At 51.1% G+C, this 16,778-nt stretch overlaps 1 protein-coding gene across 2 annotated transcripts in view; it reads right to left on the bottom strand.

Moving 5' to 3' along the window:
* Positions 1-234: 234 nt before the first annotated feature.
* The window catches only part of XPO7 (exportin 7), a 47,256-nt gene continuing 30,712 nt past the window's right edge, over positions 235-16,778 (bottom strand). The window contains exons 12-28 of one of the 2 annotated variants that reach the window (XM_035562661.2): positions 16,537-16,730; positions 15,338-15,443; positions 13,905-14,040; positions 12,852-12,925; positions 11,660-11,740; positions 11,084-11,147; positions 9,798-9,906; positions 9,478-9,584; positions 8,918-9,006; positions 8,095-8,202; positions 6,890-6,972; positions 6,111-6,325; positions 4,853-4,991; positions 4,338-4,498; positions 2,397-2,495; positions 1,956-2,083; positions 235-1,794 (exon numbers count right to left, since the gene is read on the bottom strand). In XM_035562661.2, coding sequence (XP_035418554.1) covers positions 1,701-1,794; positions 1,956-2,083; positions 2,397-2,495; positions 4,338-4,498; positions 4,853-4,991; positions 6,111-6,325; positions 6,890-6,972; positions 8,095-8,202; positions 8,918-9,006; positions 9,478-9,584; positions 9,798-9,906; positions 11,084-11,147; positions 11,660-11,740; positions 12,852-12,925; positions 13,905-14,040; positions 15,338-15,443; positions 16,537-16,730 — 1,987 coding nt within the window. In that variant the 3' untranslated portion in view covers positions 235-1,700. The remainder of the gene's footprint in view (positions 1,795-1,955; positions 2,084-2,396; positions 2,496-4,337; positions 4,499-4,852; positions 4,992-6,110; positions 6,326-6,889; positions 6,973-8,094; positions 8,203-8,917; positions 9,007-9,477; positions 9,585-9,797; positions 9,907-11,083; positions 11,148-11,659; positions 11,741-12,851; positions 12,926-13,904; positions 14,041-15,337; positions 15,444-16,536; positions 16,731-16,778) is intronic. The other variant, XM_035562662.2, reaches the window with a different exon arrangement.

Below are 16,778 nucleotides of genomic sequence, written 5' to 3'. Positions count from 1 at the left end.
GCGTCAGAGCTCCGTAGACCTGAAAGCTAAGGAGCTGTCTCTGAACCCACTTTGATTTCACTGCCGTGGTGTCAGCAGGCTTCAGCACTGCTGCTGGAGGCTTGGAGCCCGAGCGCGAGCCACCCACTCGACTCCAAGGTGCTTTGTGACCCGATAAATGCCCAACAAACCCCCGGCAAAGCGCGGGCCAGCTCGGCGCGGGGCCCCTCTCCCAAGCACAGGCCAGCCCAGCTCAGTAGAAAACCATTGAAGTTTATTTGCAGTCACAATGCTTACACTGTATGCAGCAAACACCCTTACAAGTCAACCAGCAATCTGCTCACGCGAAAAAAGGACCCAACACACAATCGCCAGAGGAAAGAACAAAAAAAAAAAAAGGGGGGGGGGAAAGGGAAATTAAGAGTTAGGTGGTGTCTGGGAAGAGAAACTGAAACCCTAAGGACTGAGCGTCTGTGGGTAGAGCTGAGCAAGAGAATGCACACGACTAGCAGCAACAATAGTGGAAAAAGTACAAGGCAAACAGGTTCCCTCCCCCATCAGCTTTCCTCTGTAAGTAAATTTTATATCCAAAACATTTATTATGGTGACTTAGAAAAAAATGGAATCATTTTAAAGGGGAGGGGGGGGTGTTAAATACTTCATGCTAGGCAAACCTTGTTATTAAGAACCCCGGGCAGCAGCCCCGTGCCCCGGCCGAGCACCCACGCGCTGCTCACGCTCGCTGCTCGGTGGCCGGGGAGCACGACGAAGCTCGCCCTCAGCCCGGCAATTCCTCCTGTGCCTCCTGCTTGACTGAGATGGGGGAAAGAAAAAAAAAGGAGCAGAGGCCGGGGAGCGGGCGCCCAGCGCGGTGCCAGCCCCGGGGCTCGCCCGGAGGGGAGGCGAGGACCCGGGTGGCAGCGGGGGGGGGACGAGGGACAGCGGGTACTGCTACACCGGGGGGACGGGAGAGACAACCCACGAGCAAGCACGAATGAAGAAGATCACGCGGCATGGCTTAGAGTTCCTAATAACAAGGGCAAGACGGTAACAGGAAGTCGTGATTTCGAGGGGCTTAATAAGAAAAAATATACATTTGGAATTTTTACAATGCTTTTCTGTTCTTCTTTTTTTTTTTTGTTGGTTTTTTTATTTATTTTTTTTTTGCTTCTCTCTACGCTTGTCACTAAATATATCTCTCTGCACTTTCCACACACCCACCCCTCGCCCAGTAAAGCTTCAGGCCTGCAGGACACGCTTTCCTCACTTGCATACACAACCCTCACGCCAGCACCGGTGCACCAGGACTCTGTAAAAATTTCAATCACACTTTTTTTTTTTTTTTTTTTTTTAAACTGAGTCAATATAAACCTTGTTCAAAATGTTATGAAAAAATGTACATGTTTATACAAGGCAGGCTGCAGCAGAGCGCTGGCGTTCCACGCAGACGTTCGGGTAGGGAGACGCTGGATTCTTGCACCTGGCTTTTGCCCTTCCACCCCCTCCCACGGAAACAGAAGCACCCTGCCCCGGTGAGCTCAACCACCCCTCCTGTTCCCTCCTCCCTCGGGACGTGGAGTACGGCCAAAGCGAGCGCCGCAGTCCAGCCCTGGGGAAGAGCAGGGATTAGAAACGCCCTCCTTTTCTTTCCCATCGGAAACGGTAACCCCTCTGGGCCAGGCCAAAGAGATGCTGCTCTGTACAGGTGGAGCTGGGAGACGTCAGCTCATCATGTCGTTGCTGTTGACTCCGTAGGTGGAATTCTTCATGGAGTCGTTCACCTCTCGCCGGAACGCCGACAGGTTTTGCGTAAACCTGAGGAAGAGGCAGGGCAGCGCGTCAGAGCCGGAGGTCATCGCCTGTTCCTCAGGGGTTTTGCTCTCCGTGAGGCTGCCACGAGGTGTGCTGGACTCTGCACTAAACTACGGGCTCAGCACACCTCGGGACGGGCACAGCCGCACGTTTTTGGTACTGACCTGTCCCTGTTCTTGGTTAGGAGGTTGCGTTCGATGCCTTCCATGAGGTTCTCGAAGCAGAGGTGCATCGCCTGCTGTTTCTCCGGAGGCTGGCTGTTCACTATGCTGTTCCTCAAGTCAGAGAAATACTGCAGGAGACACGAGAAGGCCGGGTTCGCTTTTAGAGGACTAGCCAGCTGGGCTTTAGGACAGAGCATACGCAACAGGAAAGAGGGAGGAAATGTGCTACAGCTCTTTGGGTGGCTCCTAGTGCTCTTATAAACGAGAACTTAACGGGATTCATTAGAGCCACAGCTGCTCAGGGAAGGGCTGCGCACCCTGCTCTCTCACTCTCTCCAGTCCTGATTTCCCTGCCCTGCCAACTGTGCTGCTCTGCTCAGCCCAAAGCATCATTTGAGCCCGGAGAGCCCTCCAGCTGCGCGGGGAGGTGGGGACGTTTACCTTCTCGTTGAGTAGTATCAAGCCGAGCAGAGGCCGAGACATTGACCACTGGTTCCTGCAGTCCTCAAAGATGATGATATTCAGCACTGTTGACAGCATCTGGAAGAGGGAAAAGGAGGCTTAGATGCAGCCCTTCCAGTCCAGCTGTGTCCTCACCAGGACGGAACGTGCTCAGAGCACAAGTTCACCTCCACGGCTTCCTTTCCGCAGGAGGAGAAAACCTCCTTACATTACACACGAGGCCACAGCGTGCTGCTCATGCTGCCAGGATGAGCCTCCTCTGAAAGCTGGCTGGCTTCTGTTCCCAGCCAGAAAGCCCAACAGCGATTTCAAAGACTCTCAGGCACTGAGCTTAAAAGCCAAGCACATACAAAGGAGAGCTCGTGCTTCTTTAATGCTTCCAGGGTGATCTGTTGGAGCTTCAGTGCCGCCGTACTCCCAGCATCAGGGGACAAGAGGAAGACCTGGAGCCCCCCGAGCTGCTGGAGAACCCCTGCACTGAAGGCACATCTTAGCACCTCTCACCACCTACATATTTATTCCTGACACAACCTACCCTGCCCCAGGGCACCCAGGGGAAGATTGTCTCATCTTCACTTAAACAGGATAACAGCAAGAGCCCTAAACGCACGGAGAGCATGCGAGCACATGCTCTGGTGCCCTGAGAAGCTCCCTCAGTCCACGCTAGGGGTGTCTGTGTTCCCTTCCATGGCCTCATTAGGCAACAGCACGAATCGAAGCCAGTATCTAACCTAGCTGGTTTGGGAGACGCAGTTTCTCTTTTATCCTCGGAAAACACAGCTTCTGGCCCCAAAAGAGCCTGCTTTACTTTGCATTTGATCTACCAGCAAGGATGGAACAATACTCCCTGCTTCCACGTGGGAGTCGTGCTGACACTTTGACAAGTGCCAGCGAGTGAGCTCGGCTAACACTGTCAGGCACGCAACGAGCACTGCTGTTGAAAGGCAGGCAGGAGGCATATAAAAGCGTTCTGCTGCAAGGTGTGGATGTTCAGATCCCAACGCAGGGCCCTCTGGAGCAGCAGAACCAAAACCTGTGTGAGCAGCATCATCTGTCATCAGGAAGCGGCACACAGAGGTGCCTAAACTACAGGGTACGTGTACGTATATGCTGAGCTAAGACTGATCTAAGCAAGCCGACCGTCCCAGCTCCCTACAGATCCTCTGCCATCGCGCGTGCTCCTGACCAAGACAGACAAAACCCAGCGAGCTCTGCGTCTCTCAGAGGCGTGTAGATGGAGGCAGATGGCAGATGTGCTGCCAGCTTGTAGAGCTCCATTACCAAATTCACGCTGCAGAGGCCTTTCTGGATGCAGGGCCGAGCGGTGCCAAGGCAGCACGTGCTCCAGCAGGCAGCAAAGCTAACCTGCACGTGCTCCCAACGTGAGAGCTGCAGCAGAGATTTGTTCCTGTATGCTGAAGTCTAAGCACAGCCTGGTTAAGCACGGGGACCCTGCGGTGCCTGCTCTGCCGCGAGTGCACGTGTCCCCCTGAATTGTTCCAAGGTGTTTAAACAAATCATGTTTTGCAGCAGCAGCAGACTGCGTGCTCTGTGGTTGGATGGATGCTGCCTGGCTTCCTTTCCACAAACTGCCAGCACCACCTGCAACTACATTCCTGTTTTAAAGAGAGACAAAAGCTCATTTTGGCTACTTCCTTTCACGCTCGAAACACTGAAACGGTGTTCCTTGCACAGGGAGAACCACGGCCCTGAAACGTGGCTTTGAATCAGACCTACCATATGATGAGCGCGTAGGATTTTCTGGCTAGTGCTGCACCTCTCCTTTCTCCTCAGGAAAAGCCCGGAGGTCTAGAGCAGGGAGCACGCAGCCCCCGTGTTACATCACGCTAAGACAATTCAGGCTTATCAGGGAGTTCACCGTGCCGTGCCACAACAAGGCCCTCCGCCTTCGGTCTTTACCTGCTGAATCATCTCTGGATGCTGCTGCATAATGTGCAGGAACCGGTCGCTCTCCTGGGTCAGAGGTGTGGTCCTCTTCTTGGTGCTGCGGGACAGCTGCTTGAAGAGATAGGTGACGATGTGGTCCAAACAGGAGCAGCAGCCTGTGCAAACCATGGTGTCTGCAAGAAGGGGAAAGATGGAGATAGTGGGACATCGCCAGCATTTACCTTGCTCAGAGGCATCTGGGCAGGCTCCCAGGGAAACACCCATTTATCTGGGTCCTTTTAAGGACTTTTTAGGTCCTTTTAAGGACCTTTTAAGCACCAAGAACCACCTAACCCTAAACAATCAGCCACTCCTCACTGACATATTCATTGTCTCTAGTGTTCCAGCTTCAACAGGGGTGAAAATCCTCCTGAAATCCATTCACGACATCCATCTTATCTGAAATACCAGGCACTTAAAGCAACCCAAATCATTCCCCACTTCCAAATCAAAGCCCTAAGAGCGTAGCAGAGAGCAGAGGGAGTTACCTAGTGCAGTGAGGCCTTCTGAAATGGAAGAGAGAATATACATGATTACATGAGGCTCCAGACTGGCAATAAAGTTCATGTGGTCCTGGGTAAGAACTTCCAGCAAGGAATAGTAGGACTGGCTGAGTTTGGGATAATCCTGCAGAGAAAGAGAGAAAGACTTGAGGCCTCTTGCCTAGCCTGCAACCATCAGCTACCTTCTGCAGCGGCGCGTACCCAACCCGCTCATTAACGAAAACTGCTTACCGAACCTCCTGGAAAGAGAACAAACAAACCTCTCGCACAGAATAACTTCTGGGCCAACACCTTTTCTCCCCCTTGTCTCCCACCAACTACCTTTCAAAACAGGCTCCAGCAACAACGGCCCAGCAGGTTCCCAACACTGCTCTATCAGAACATCTTTCCCCACTGCTTCGCTCACTTACGACGGGGAGTGTTCCCTGACTACTGCCAGTGCTGGAGATGCAGAGATAGGAAAAGCTCTCCAGGTGTCCGCTGCAGCGTGCCAGATCACCTACAAATACGCAGGCACGGTGCTGGGCTCAGCAGTCTGCGCTGCCGATTCCTCCTGCAGTCAGTGCCACAGATCTCCTGGCAACCCCGGATTGGGGGGGGGCTCTCCTGGCAGTCCTGCAACCCAGCCCTGTCTCAAGAATTTGATTTGAGCTGCCCACGAGCTGCGTGTCTCAAGAGCAATGGTTTGGCTACCAGCATATTGGATTAAGAACATGCTGAATGCAGTCACAGAGACGGCAACAGCTTTCACATCCTGCTATGAGACGAGTAAAGACTTGGGAGGAGTATGCTGCCCTCTCTCCTCAATATTTTGAGGACTAGGACTGTGCTGAGAGGGCCTCAAAGTTCTGCTGTAAAACGGAGTACTGCAGTTGAGTTGATTACTGCTGATGCACCGAGATCTCTGCCCACAGGCAATACAGGGAAGAACAATCCCTCACTCGCAGGAAGCGTCTTGCAGGTAGAGAAGCAATTGTTTTGGTAATTGCTTTGCTGAGACTTGGAGCGTACCCTACTGGAGAGAGGAGCACCCTTGGGTGCTGGGGTTGCAGCCTTCACGTGGGCCCTGCTGCTGCACACTCCAGGAGCTGCGATTTCCTGCTGGCCAGTGCCTCCCTGGGGTTCCAGGAGGTGGCACAGGCTCATTCGTCTCTGTGATTAAAGCATTCCTTTACCGTATAATCTTCCAACCCTGTCTTTCCTAGCCGCGTGTTTTCGCTGCTAATCACAGGTGTCGGCTTACCAGGAGGTCGCTGTGCGGGATGGAAAGCAGAAGCTTGATAAAAGTTTGCAAGGCATTGTCCAGTGCATCATCCCCGTACAGGCGGAAGACCCCAAAGTTGACGTAGCTCCCGCTCAGTGCAGCCTTCAGCATAGAGAAGCAGATGGAAATCCCCTTGAGCTTCAAGGCATAGACTTGATCCTTTGGGACCTCCCCAAGCGTTAGGATACGATTTCCTGCACGAGCACAGAAGCGGACTCAGTATTTCAGCAACCACATCCAAACCCCTTCTCCCCCAGGGGGCAGGAAAAACACAAAGGTAGAGCCCTAAGGAGCGACTGACAAGTCAGCCACGAGCACCAAAGACGACTTATTTCCCAGGCAGCAGTTAAGGACCCCATTACAAGTTAAAAGCACGGCTCTACTAGGAATCGGGGAAAACATCTGCATGGAGTTTTGCTGTGGAAACAGGATGCACAACAACAGGATCGCTGCTCTCCACTTGCTTTGCAGGTCTGCCCGTGTCACCCCGCAGGCTCACACGGGGCTCAGCTGGGCTTCCTGCTCATTGTTGTCACTTTCCTCCTCGTTCGCATGGCAAACACCCTGGCGGTTCTGTTTGCCCGCCCACCCAGGACTTCAAGCAGAAGCATCTCCCTGGATCTGAGCATGCACTCAGCAAGTGATGTGGCACTGCCTGCCAGCCCAGGATCATTCTCCGAGCTGGCAAGAGCCCAGCCCTCACTCCCCAAGCGAGCAGAGGAGTCAGGCGCATCCCATCCCACCTGCTGCACACTCACCATAAGTAGTTATCATTTTACTTGTTTCTCGGAAGAGCAGGATGCCGTTTGGTGAGGACACATCAAACTGCAGCCGTTGGGACCTAATGGGAAGACAGAAAATAAACTGGATCTCAAACATACCCGTGGAGGAAAACAAAGCCCACACACCAGGACCTCCAGGTGCTGCTGTGTGCTGGGGCAGCCTCCTCCCCAGCTCCCTGAAGGCCCCGCTCTGGTGGAGTACCACTGCTCCTTACCACCACCAGGCAGGACACAACCTCTCAGGGACAGACGAGCTCTGCTGTCGCAGAAGAAAGTGCCTCTACGTCACAGACATGAGGAATATTACAAGTCTGAGGCTGGAAATCCTGTCTTGGCAATAGTCACTAGGCTACTGTACACAAACACAGCGAACATCTTGGAAGCCAGCATTGTCGGGCAGGCTGACTGGCTCCTATTCATAACACGACCAAGAGTTCAGAGCTTGGCATTTCTTCCCCTGCAGTGAATAGATCTGAAAATTGATGTGCAGTGAGCTGTCCAGTTCACCTTCGGAATAAATGAGTGGACGTATTCCAGGAAGGTTGCTCCTGCTGCAAAGATGCCACTCAGCTGGGGTAAACACCCTGACAGCACAGATTCTCAACGACTCTGAAACGGCTGCGTCTGAACCTCGTGTCCTTTCCACTTGGCTGTAACAATGGTCCCTTCCTATAGGGTTGTGTTCAGCTGGCTGCAGGCCGAAGCAACGTCTTGGCAACCTTCCACTGCCAGATTAGACAGCCTCTGAATTATCTGAATAGCGTCAGAGTACCTCTCTGCTGGCAGGAAGAGCTCGTGGTCTAAAGCAGAAGTGGTCATCTGGTTGCCAGACAGAACAGCACCCGTTTGATTTTAAAGACAGGTTTTAAAAATTAGCACAACTCGCCTGCTTCCATCTTACGGTGGCGTCCTTAGAAACAAATGCTGAAGAAATTCAGAACGCTTACTGATCTCGTCTCCTGGTCTCACTGACTCGTGACACAACAGCTATCTGTGAACTATCAGATTTTCCTCCCAGCTGAAACAATGCCAGGCTTCCCACCTCCCACCCTTGGCAGCCTGCAGAGTATAAATAGACCGGAGCAGAGAGAACACAACTGGGCATCGACACCCACACAGCGGCTGAAGCAGCAGACAGACAGCAGACAGACACACATCCCTGCCAGCCTGGAGGCTCATACCTGTTATGCACCAACTCCGCCATCAGTTTGAGGACAGGCGTCGTGCAGGCTGGGTCGTGGTACCAGAGCTCAATTGCCCGCTGTAGAATCGGCATGTAGGATGGGTAGCTGCAAGGCGAGAGCTAAGGAGCTTCGGTGCTTTGTGTGAAGAAGAAAGGTCACAACTCTGACCAAAAGGCACGTTTTGGGCACTGCATCCAAGCCTTGCAAAGCAGCTGATTAACGACGCTAAGCAGAGCTGATGCTGCTTGCCAGGGTCTGCTTTAGCAGAGAAAAATCTTAGGCCCACTGAAGGGATTGCACACATACTTCTGGTAGGACAAACCAAACCAAAAAGGTTTTGGACAAAAGGGAAGACACACAAAAGTCTGTCAGTGCGGCAGACAGCTGACCTTCACCAGCCAAAGAGAAATTTGGAGTCCAGATACTGTGCTCTTTAAGCAGCTATGCTCTCATCAAGAGGACAAAGGTACCAACCACTGTTGGCTTTAGTGAGCAAAACTTTTGTAGCTGCTGAGCTGCACGTATCCCATCAAAAACCACTGGGCGTTACAAGTCAGATCTCTTCAGGGCCACTTGGAAAACCCCAATGATTCCGCCTTGAGCAGATTTCTAGGTTGACTTGGTTGCAGGCAGACAAAGTCAAAGCTATTTTAGGGCTCACAGACAGGACACCGCGTACTATAAAAGTGAAGATTCCTCTTTTCCCACCCCAGCCAGGATTTAGCAGGGAACACGGAGCATTTGGATGCATTCAGCCAGAGTCCCCCCCACCCTAAAGGACAAGATGGCTCAAGTTCACAGGCAATGAACGGAAGGATACATCCACTCAAAGAGCATCATGAAGCTGGTCTTGGCATTGAAGGCAAAGGCTATTCCCCTCAGGTCTCTCACCAAACCAACCAAAGTTCTCTGCATTGCAAAAGAAGCGACACGTTAAAACATGACACACGAATGGATCCTTCCCTCCCCGGCTCCACCAGCCCAGGGCAACGTCCCTTCCTCCCATCCCAGCAGCAACACAACCTTTCTGTGCTGGCTGCTGATTCCAAATTAGACAGTTCTTCCCCTTCAGGGTCAGAAACCCTTTTTAAACTGAACCAGCGTAGTGACAGTACTGGGGTATTTCATTCCCAGCAGAAGGAGAGCTGGCTGATGAGCCTCACAGCTTAAATTACGAGCTAGACCCCAAGGAATACAGGGAACACCACAGCTTCCCATCACTCCAGCCATCTACTTGTCTTGTTCAGAGGGGAAACGGGCTCTCTCTCTCTCTGCAGGAATTATTTATTCCCTCGTGTGTGTCTGAATTGAAGATGTAAAAACCCCGAAGGGTAAGAGTACAGAGAGCACGGATAGCAGGGAAGGTCCTGCCCAACTTACTTTTGCCTCTTGTTCATTGAAAGTATTTGTGCTGAACATTTGTGCCACGGTCTCAAAGGCAGCTGTTAGGGGAAGCATGAACTGCTCATACTGATCCTCATCTTCCCCTGAAATAAAAGAGAAATCAGGAGGAAATAGACTGCACGTCCCTGCAGATCGGCCTGTGCTGAGACACTCAGACACCGGTCACCCACGCAGCTGGAGGCAAGGAGACCACGTTTCCAGATAGGTAATCTACCGCCGCCAATATCCAACTTGCAGCACCCAAACCACAAAGTCGTCACTTTGCTCTGGATCTCAGGAAAAGACCTAAGAAGTACCTAAATCCACCATGAGAAGACGCCCAAGTGCAGTGTAGAACGTAGTCCGACATCTCATGTCAGTCAGGTTAGACTGATTGTTAATGCCCAGGAAGGAAAAGTGCTCACTCTGCAAACAGAAGAGATGACACAGGTTAAAGGGGAACCACCTGCTTGAACAGGCTCCTGCATTAGGGGCTGGGTCAGTGACGCATCCCTCGTTCTCCCATCTAATCCTCATCCTGTGCAGGGATGAGGACAACCAAGCTGTGGGTTGTCTCGGAGAACGTGCCACCAGAGGGCAACACGCACCGTGCCGGCACGCTTGGAGCAGCGCTGCCCATGGAGCTCTCCTGGCTGCAGATATCAGCACTATCACCTTCCATCTGGGAATTTCCCAGGACCCGGTGAACAAGAAGCCTTGCTTTCCCTCCAGATCAGAGGAGCCATCTGCCCCTCTTAGTCCTGCGGACCCTCCGGGTGCTAAAGCTGCTGGAAATGGGCTTCTGCAGACCCTGGTTACCCTGCCTACACTCCCCAAGGGAAGAGGCAGCCCCAGACAGAGCAGTCTCAGTGCAGTTTCTGGACCAGCACACGCGACTCTGCCAGTAAAACATCCCCCAGACGAAGGAATACAGTGCCTCGCTCAACCAGTCCATCCAAACCTTCTGGATGCGGTTGCAGGCGCCCTATCGCTACAGCATCAGAGCAGCGAGTGACCACGCGCTCCCAGAGGCGAGTCGTAAATCTGATGTGCTCTGCTGCTCGCTTCTAATCACACGTTCTGATGTTTTTGATTTCAAGTCAGCATTCCAGATCCGCACAGGGAGTACCGTGCTAGCAGTGACCATGGAACAAGGCTTCTGTCATCCTCACTGCTGTGAGTGATGGCACTCCTCCAAATCAGCACTTTTAGAATGAAAGCTAGGGCATTAAAATTTGCTTTAAATTTCATGACCAGCGTCACTGCTCTCTACCTGCCTGTGCAGCGATATCATCTGTCTCCCACATTTCCCACTGGAGATGGCTGTCTTTGGGTGGAGAGCAAAGAGAGCCCCATATTAACCCTTCTGGGATGAAAGGTGCCACATAATTACCACCTCTCAAAATTGAAGGGCAGGCTTTGAACAAAGAGAGATGGAACAGAGATCTCATCTTCTAGAGGCTTCCATCAGTGTATGAAAGCATCTGGGAGACAGGTAAACTTCAAAAGCGTGCCCAGGTGTTAAAATTAGGGGATTATCTAAGCTGCAAAAAGGCCGATGTAGTTCTCTGTGAGACAAGCAGCAGAAGGGGAAAGGACTTACCGTGTGATTGTTCAGCATAAACTGTACGGCGCTCAGTTTCACCAGCTTTCTAACACTGCTGTATGTGAAGGCGGTGTTAAGGAAGCAGCACAGTCAGCAGAAAACCTCTTGCAATGCTTGCAAAGCACTTTCTGGGGCAAAATTGGAAGGGAACTTATGTCTATTCTACTTAATATGTTCTAGGTTCTCTTTAATACGTTTCAAGAGCACCTCTTACCAGGTTGCATGCATCTCTACTGCAGAGACACGCAGTGACCATTTTCATTTACTCTGGCAAGAAGAACAAGTAGGACAGACTTCGACTGTCAGCAAATTAACACTATGAATGGTAAGCTACAAAGCAATTATGATCCGAAGTTAAAAATCCTACAGTACTACAGCCATCCACTGTAACACAGCAGATAAATAAGGCACTGACCACGCACTCGCACTCTTCTATCTTCTCACTACCCAAAAGATGAAGGGGTTCAGGAATCTGCTAGGTGCAGAGTGCTCCTGTTCCAGCCAAGCATCTGGGTCGCTCTTCCCCCATCCTACAAGCGTCCTGCACACCCACAGCTCTTCTGAAAAGGATATCCAATGGAGAGGTCATTGAGCAGCTGCAGTGTCTTGGAGGTGATAGGCTCGCACCGACCCCAGTACTTCAAGTTGGTGATGCTACGGAAGAGGACAACAAGGACGGATCAGAGGGGTTTGCTCGGCCTCCCCTTTGCTGTGCGGCGGATTCTTCCAGGCAAAAGTCACCCAACATCATCAGCTCCACCCTCCACCGAAACCACAGACATCACAAGCCACAAAATATTGGTATAAAATCACTGTACTTACATTTGGTTGACTAGAAAATTATCCTTCAGATAATCTTCACTACTTGGGTCCCAAGCTACACTGGCCCATACCCAGGCCCTTGGAATTCTGTGGCACTCCAGGGCTGGTTTCTGCAGCAAGGGTAAGAGAATTCTGCGGCAGTGACTACATGCAGACGTATGCAATTCTGCACCTGCACCATCCACTGTCAGCTGCAGAATTCTAGTAGCCCTTGCTTCTTCCAGGAGAGCCACTTCACCCCTTGCGGACGCGCAGCTCGGGTGCGCGAGGGTAGGCAAGGCCCCATGCGGGTAAAGAGGGGGCGATGCTACAGAAATCAAGGGGGAGCCAGAGGCTGCGCGTCTCCAGGCGCACGGCACTGGGATTTATTCAGCCCTGGAGCCAGTGAAGCGGTTCAAAATGCTAATGGAGGCTGCCAAAGGCATGACAAAAGCCAGTTGATGGGTTCGGTCCAGAGGAGAGCTGCCAAGGAGCAGGCCGAATAGGGTGTCCAGCAGAATTTGAGAATTTTACACAGAATTTTGGGAAAAGGACTTGCGCTACTCTGGTACTGAACAGCACAGTTTGCAAAGAAAACCTTTGAAGGAGCAGTCCCCTCCCCATAGAGCTTTCGTGGCTGGTGATTGGCATGGCACAGGGCATGAGTATTTGAGGCTGTCCCCTCTCTGACTTTGCTTTTACTAAGCAGGCACTGGAAAAAGAATCCATTATCCTGGTGTGCGGCTTATTTTTGTGTCTCCATAGCCCAGGCTAGATCCACGATGGATAAATCAATCCTGGATGCTGCGCGTGATTTAAGCCCCCGATCACAGCCTGTAATTCTGGCAAGCAGCCAGATGTTACAAGCTTTAGACTGAACAACACTCCCTCATATTCCAGTTTTCCTGGTTACACCTTCAGATAAACCCTGGAATCTCTGATGCCGGCAAGCAGGAACACTTACATTTTCCCTATGAAGACGCTCAGGACCATGGTCTCATCATTCAACCCCAGGACCTCTGAGAGACGGCGGTACAGCTGGAGAGAAAAGTAACACCAATTTATAAGCTGCCAACAACACAAGCAACGATCAAGGATTATTTGATTTTCACTTGGCCTCAAATTGCAGCACTCATCCTTGGGAAGGTGTAAACTCGGGGCTTTCCCATACGAAGCAAAACAAAGCACAGAGATGCTTGTGATCTGATGAATACCTGCCCTAATCACTGCTACCTCTTTTTGAGAAGGTCACTAGTCAAATCACTGGTCATAGCAGCTTCTAACACCGTTTCCAGAAGCTGGGCACCAGATTTTCCTAGGGAAAGGAGACATAACAACTGTGCTCCTCCTCCCGCAGCTGCACGTGGCACCTTACTGAGTTTGTCTGAAAGTCTAATCCCCTTGTCACATCGCTGCTCTGGAGTCTCCAGGGGGGACAAAAGGCCACAGGCTACTGGAAAGGAAGAGAACCAATTTCTGCAACATGGATTTTCCCATTCTTTACATCATTTTTGAAGTATTTTGCAACTCTGAAGATGCAAAAAGTGTAAAGATGCAAAAAGGCATTTAGAGTCCAGTACATTTAAAAATACCCTGTAAGAGTAGGGGTATTTATCTTCACTTCAGAGCTGAGGAAGCAAGGCTCAAATGGAAAGGCTTGGGCTCCTCGTGTATTTATGTATCAAGTGACTTTCACATGTAGGTGGGCTTAAGGGACTCATATGAAGTCACAGAAGGAACCAAGTAAGTAGATAACAAAACCGAACCCAGAGCTCAGGTTCTACAGGCTCTAGGCTACTGTCACAATCACTGGCTCCTTCCTCAGGCATACAGAGCACAAAGACAGCTCAGGGTTTGCGATAACACTGGACAGGAAAGGAACACAGCCCAGGAAACAGAGCAGACAAGTCTCAAATATTTCAGCCATCAAGAAAAGAAAACAAGTAGTGCAACCTGCTTTCATTTAAAGAAGTGAGGTTATTACTGTACCTGGCATGAAGAGACAGAGGGAATTTACCTTGGAAGACTTCTGCACCTGATCTCCAATATAGATCTTGCGGAACTGCTCAAAGAAGCTCAGCATGGCAAGCTCTAGCTTCTCATTCCCAGCCTGCGCCAGCCGTGAGTCCGTGAGGTTCATCAGCTGCAGCACCCTGGAGAGAGGAGAGAAAACCAGACGTCACTGCTGCTGGCTGCAGGGAGAGCAAAGGGCTTCTGGCCCACGGTGGTGCTTCCAGGGTGTGTGATTTTTACTTTTTGAGGTGCTGTTTTGGGTCAACAGCTGACAAAACTGACAACAAAACGCTGACTAGGGTGCATTCCTCTTCTGTGCGAGGCCATTATGAGGCTTTTGTGTCCCTTCTAACAGGGATGCAAGGCCTTGGTTTCAGCCTGCTGCAGAAGTGAGCTTCAGGTGCTTTAGCACGCTGATCCAGCGACCGGCCCAACTAGTTCTCAAACCCACCAGAGAAACCACTACCTGCTCCACACTGTAAATGACGCTCCCTCCTGGCTTTTGTTGGGCTCCCCGTGGAAACAACCTGTGCGCAGGGTCAGTGCCAAGGTCCTGCACGAGTGGACCTCGCCGGTGAGGAAGGGGTGGAGGGATTGCAGGGCAACATGTGCAACAGAGCAGGGGGCAAAAGAAATGATGCCCCTTTTTGGCAAGTGCCACAAAGCAGGGTGGGACAGAAGATAAACAGATTTCTCTGCACGTCTATCATATACGCTGGCACTAATTGTTACTGAAATACGTACAAGGTCTCACCATTTCCCCTTCAGTAACTCATCAGCTACTTGGGAAGCCAGTGCTTGATGCTATTTGTTAGCCATGGCTCACCAACAGGCCAAATTCCGTACTTTCACAGGTTAGCTTCTCTTCCTACCCTAGCTTCCAGAGCAGAGCAATCAGGCTCTGGACTAAGAGGCATTCGGTGTGACTCAAGGTAGTCCATGAGCAGTAGGCTACATGTTCTCACACCCATCTAATAAAGCTTGCACTGCAAAGGATTTACAATCCCCCAAATCCATCAGGTGTCGGAAGACAGCATAAAGTTTTAACAGCTATAGAAAAACTACAATACTTGCAATACATTTAAGGACAAAACCCATTTTGGATTATTAACGAGGAAAAAGACTCCCCCCACCCCAGAAAAGAACCGTCATGCATTTAGCTCTACTCCAATGCATGCATTTAAGCCCAGTATAAACTCCCCTTTTTCATGCTCTTCCCCTCTCATGGTCTTTCTTACAACCCAGACTTTCCAATTTAGTCAAGCTACAGCAGAAATTTGCTGTGTGGCTCCAGCCAGTGCTGCCAATCTCTTCTCTCAGGATGGCCAATTCTGTATTCTTTTCAGTGAAAAGAGGGGAAGAACATGGTGGCAGCTTCACGATAGCAATTCTTCAACTTCAAGAGTGGTGCAGCTAGAAAACAGTCAGTATCCCTACCGACAAACCAACTCGCCATCCATCGCATCCTGCTCATCCGTGCTGGCGAACGAGACCCTACCACCAATCACTGCCCCGATAATATAGACGAGCCACGTCAGGCGCCCTGAAACCAACAGAGGACATCAGAACCAAGCACGTCACACAGTACAAGGAGGAAGCTGGGGAGACTTGCAGTTTAGTTTGGCAAAGACAGGATTCACGAGGAGCATCTTTCTGCTGTAGTGCCAAATACGCCAAAATTACTCAGGTCTCCACTCGGTGGAGAGCAGGCATGACTTCACTAGAAAAGAAACCAGAATGCCAGATCTGCCTACGGGATTTTCATTATCTAAAGCCGTTCCACTGCAGAAAGCCACTTTCTTGCAAAAGTGCATTCTGTGTATTTAAACATGTGGAGGTGCCAGCAGGCAGCGTTATTCTTTCACAAAACACATGTGGCTGATGGAGAAGTCAACATCATACGGAGTTTTGCCCACACAATATTGCACTGCGTTAGTTCAGACAATATTGCTTCAGAAGGAAGCTGTAGTTTCTATAGTTGTGCTGATGTGCCCAATTCCTGCAAGGAAGGATAAGCCAGCTACAGTTATTACAGAAGGGGCATAACACAGCTATACCTGAGCCTCCGAAGGAACTGCTTCTCTATAATTCCTAAACCAAAGAGGTGTGCAAGTACAACACCTGCATGCAGAGCCCACCCAGCGCTGCAGACAGACACTCTCCTTCAGACACCGGCACCAGCTGAAAACCCCACTCCCAATTATTCGTTATCGACCACTAGCCGGAGGCTTCTGCCATGTAAGCAGTGGGGAGGTTCAGATGAGCACTCCACACCCTCTCTCAGCCAGAAGGCAGGTTGGGCAGGTGGTTGTGGACAACCCATAGATTGGGCAACATCCTCATAACTCGTCTCTGAAAGACAGGTCAAAGGAGATGACTAAATAATTTCCCCCAAGAGTTGTGCAGTCAGTTGCAGGACAGCAATATCGTCAGCCAGCAGTGCTGTGTGTGTTGGGAGTGTCTGTCCACAGCCAAGGACATTCGGCACCATACAAGCACCTCCCCAGGGGAACACCTGCGAGGTCTGGCTTCCCACTGTATGGTGTTCACCAGGAACGCAGGCTTCTGGAACAGTACTTTGGAGGACAGGCAACCCACTGCAAGCTTGCAGGTCGTTGTTCCCCAAAGGTGCTCACCTTCTTGTACAGCAACGTCCATGGGGCTGGCGGTGGCGCTCTGCAGCAGCTCCTGGTAGGACTGGGCTGACTGGTCGAAGAGCTGCACAAGCAGAGCGCAGGTCTTCTCATACTCGCACCGGCCGATGGTGGAGAGCTGGTCCAGCTGCTGCTGTACGAGGCCAGTATCATCCAGTGGATCCTCCAAACCATCCCTGTGCAGCAAGAAAGTAGATTAGAAAAGGACTTAAAACGCAAAGATG

This window comes from Cygnus atratus, chromosome 27 (assembly GCF_013377495.2).
Source record: "Cygnus atratus isolate AKBS03 ecotype Queensland, Australia chromosome 27, CAtr_DNAZoo_HiC_assembly, whole genome shotgun sequence".
In the NCBI taxonomy this organism is placed as follows: Eukaryota; Metazoa; Chordata; class Aves; order Anseriformes; family Anatidae; genus Cygnus; species Cygnus atratus.
This window is presented reverse-complemented; position numbering and strand designations above follow the sequence as displayed.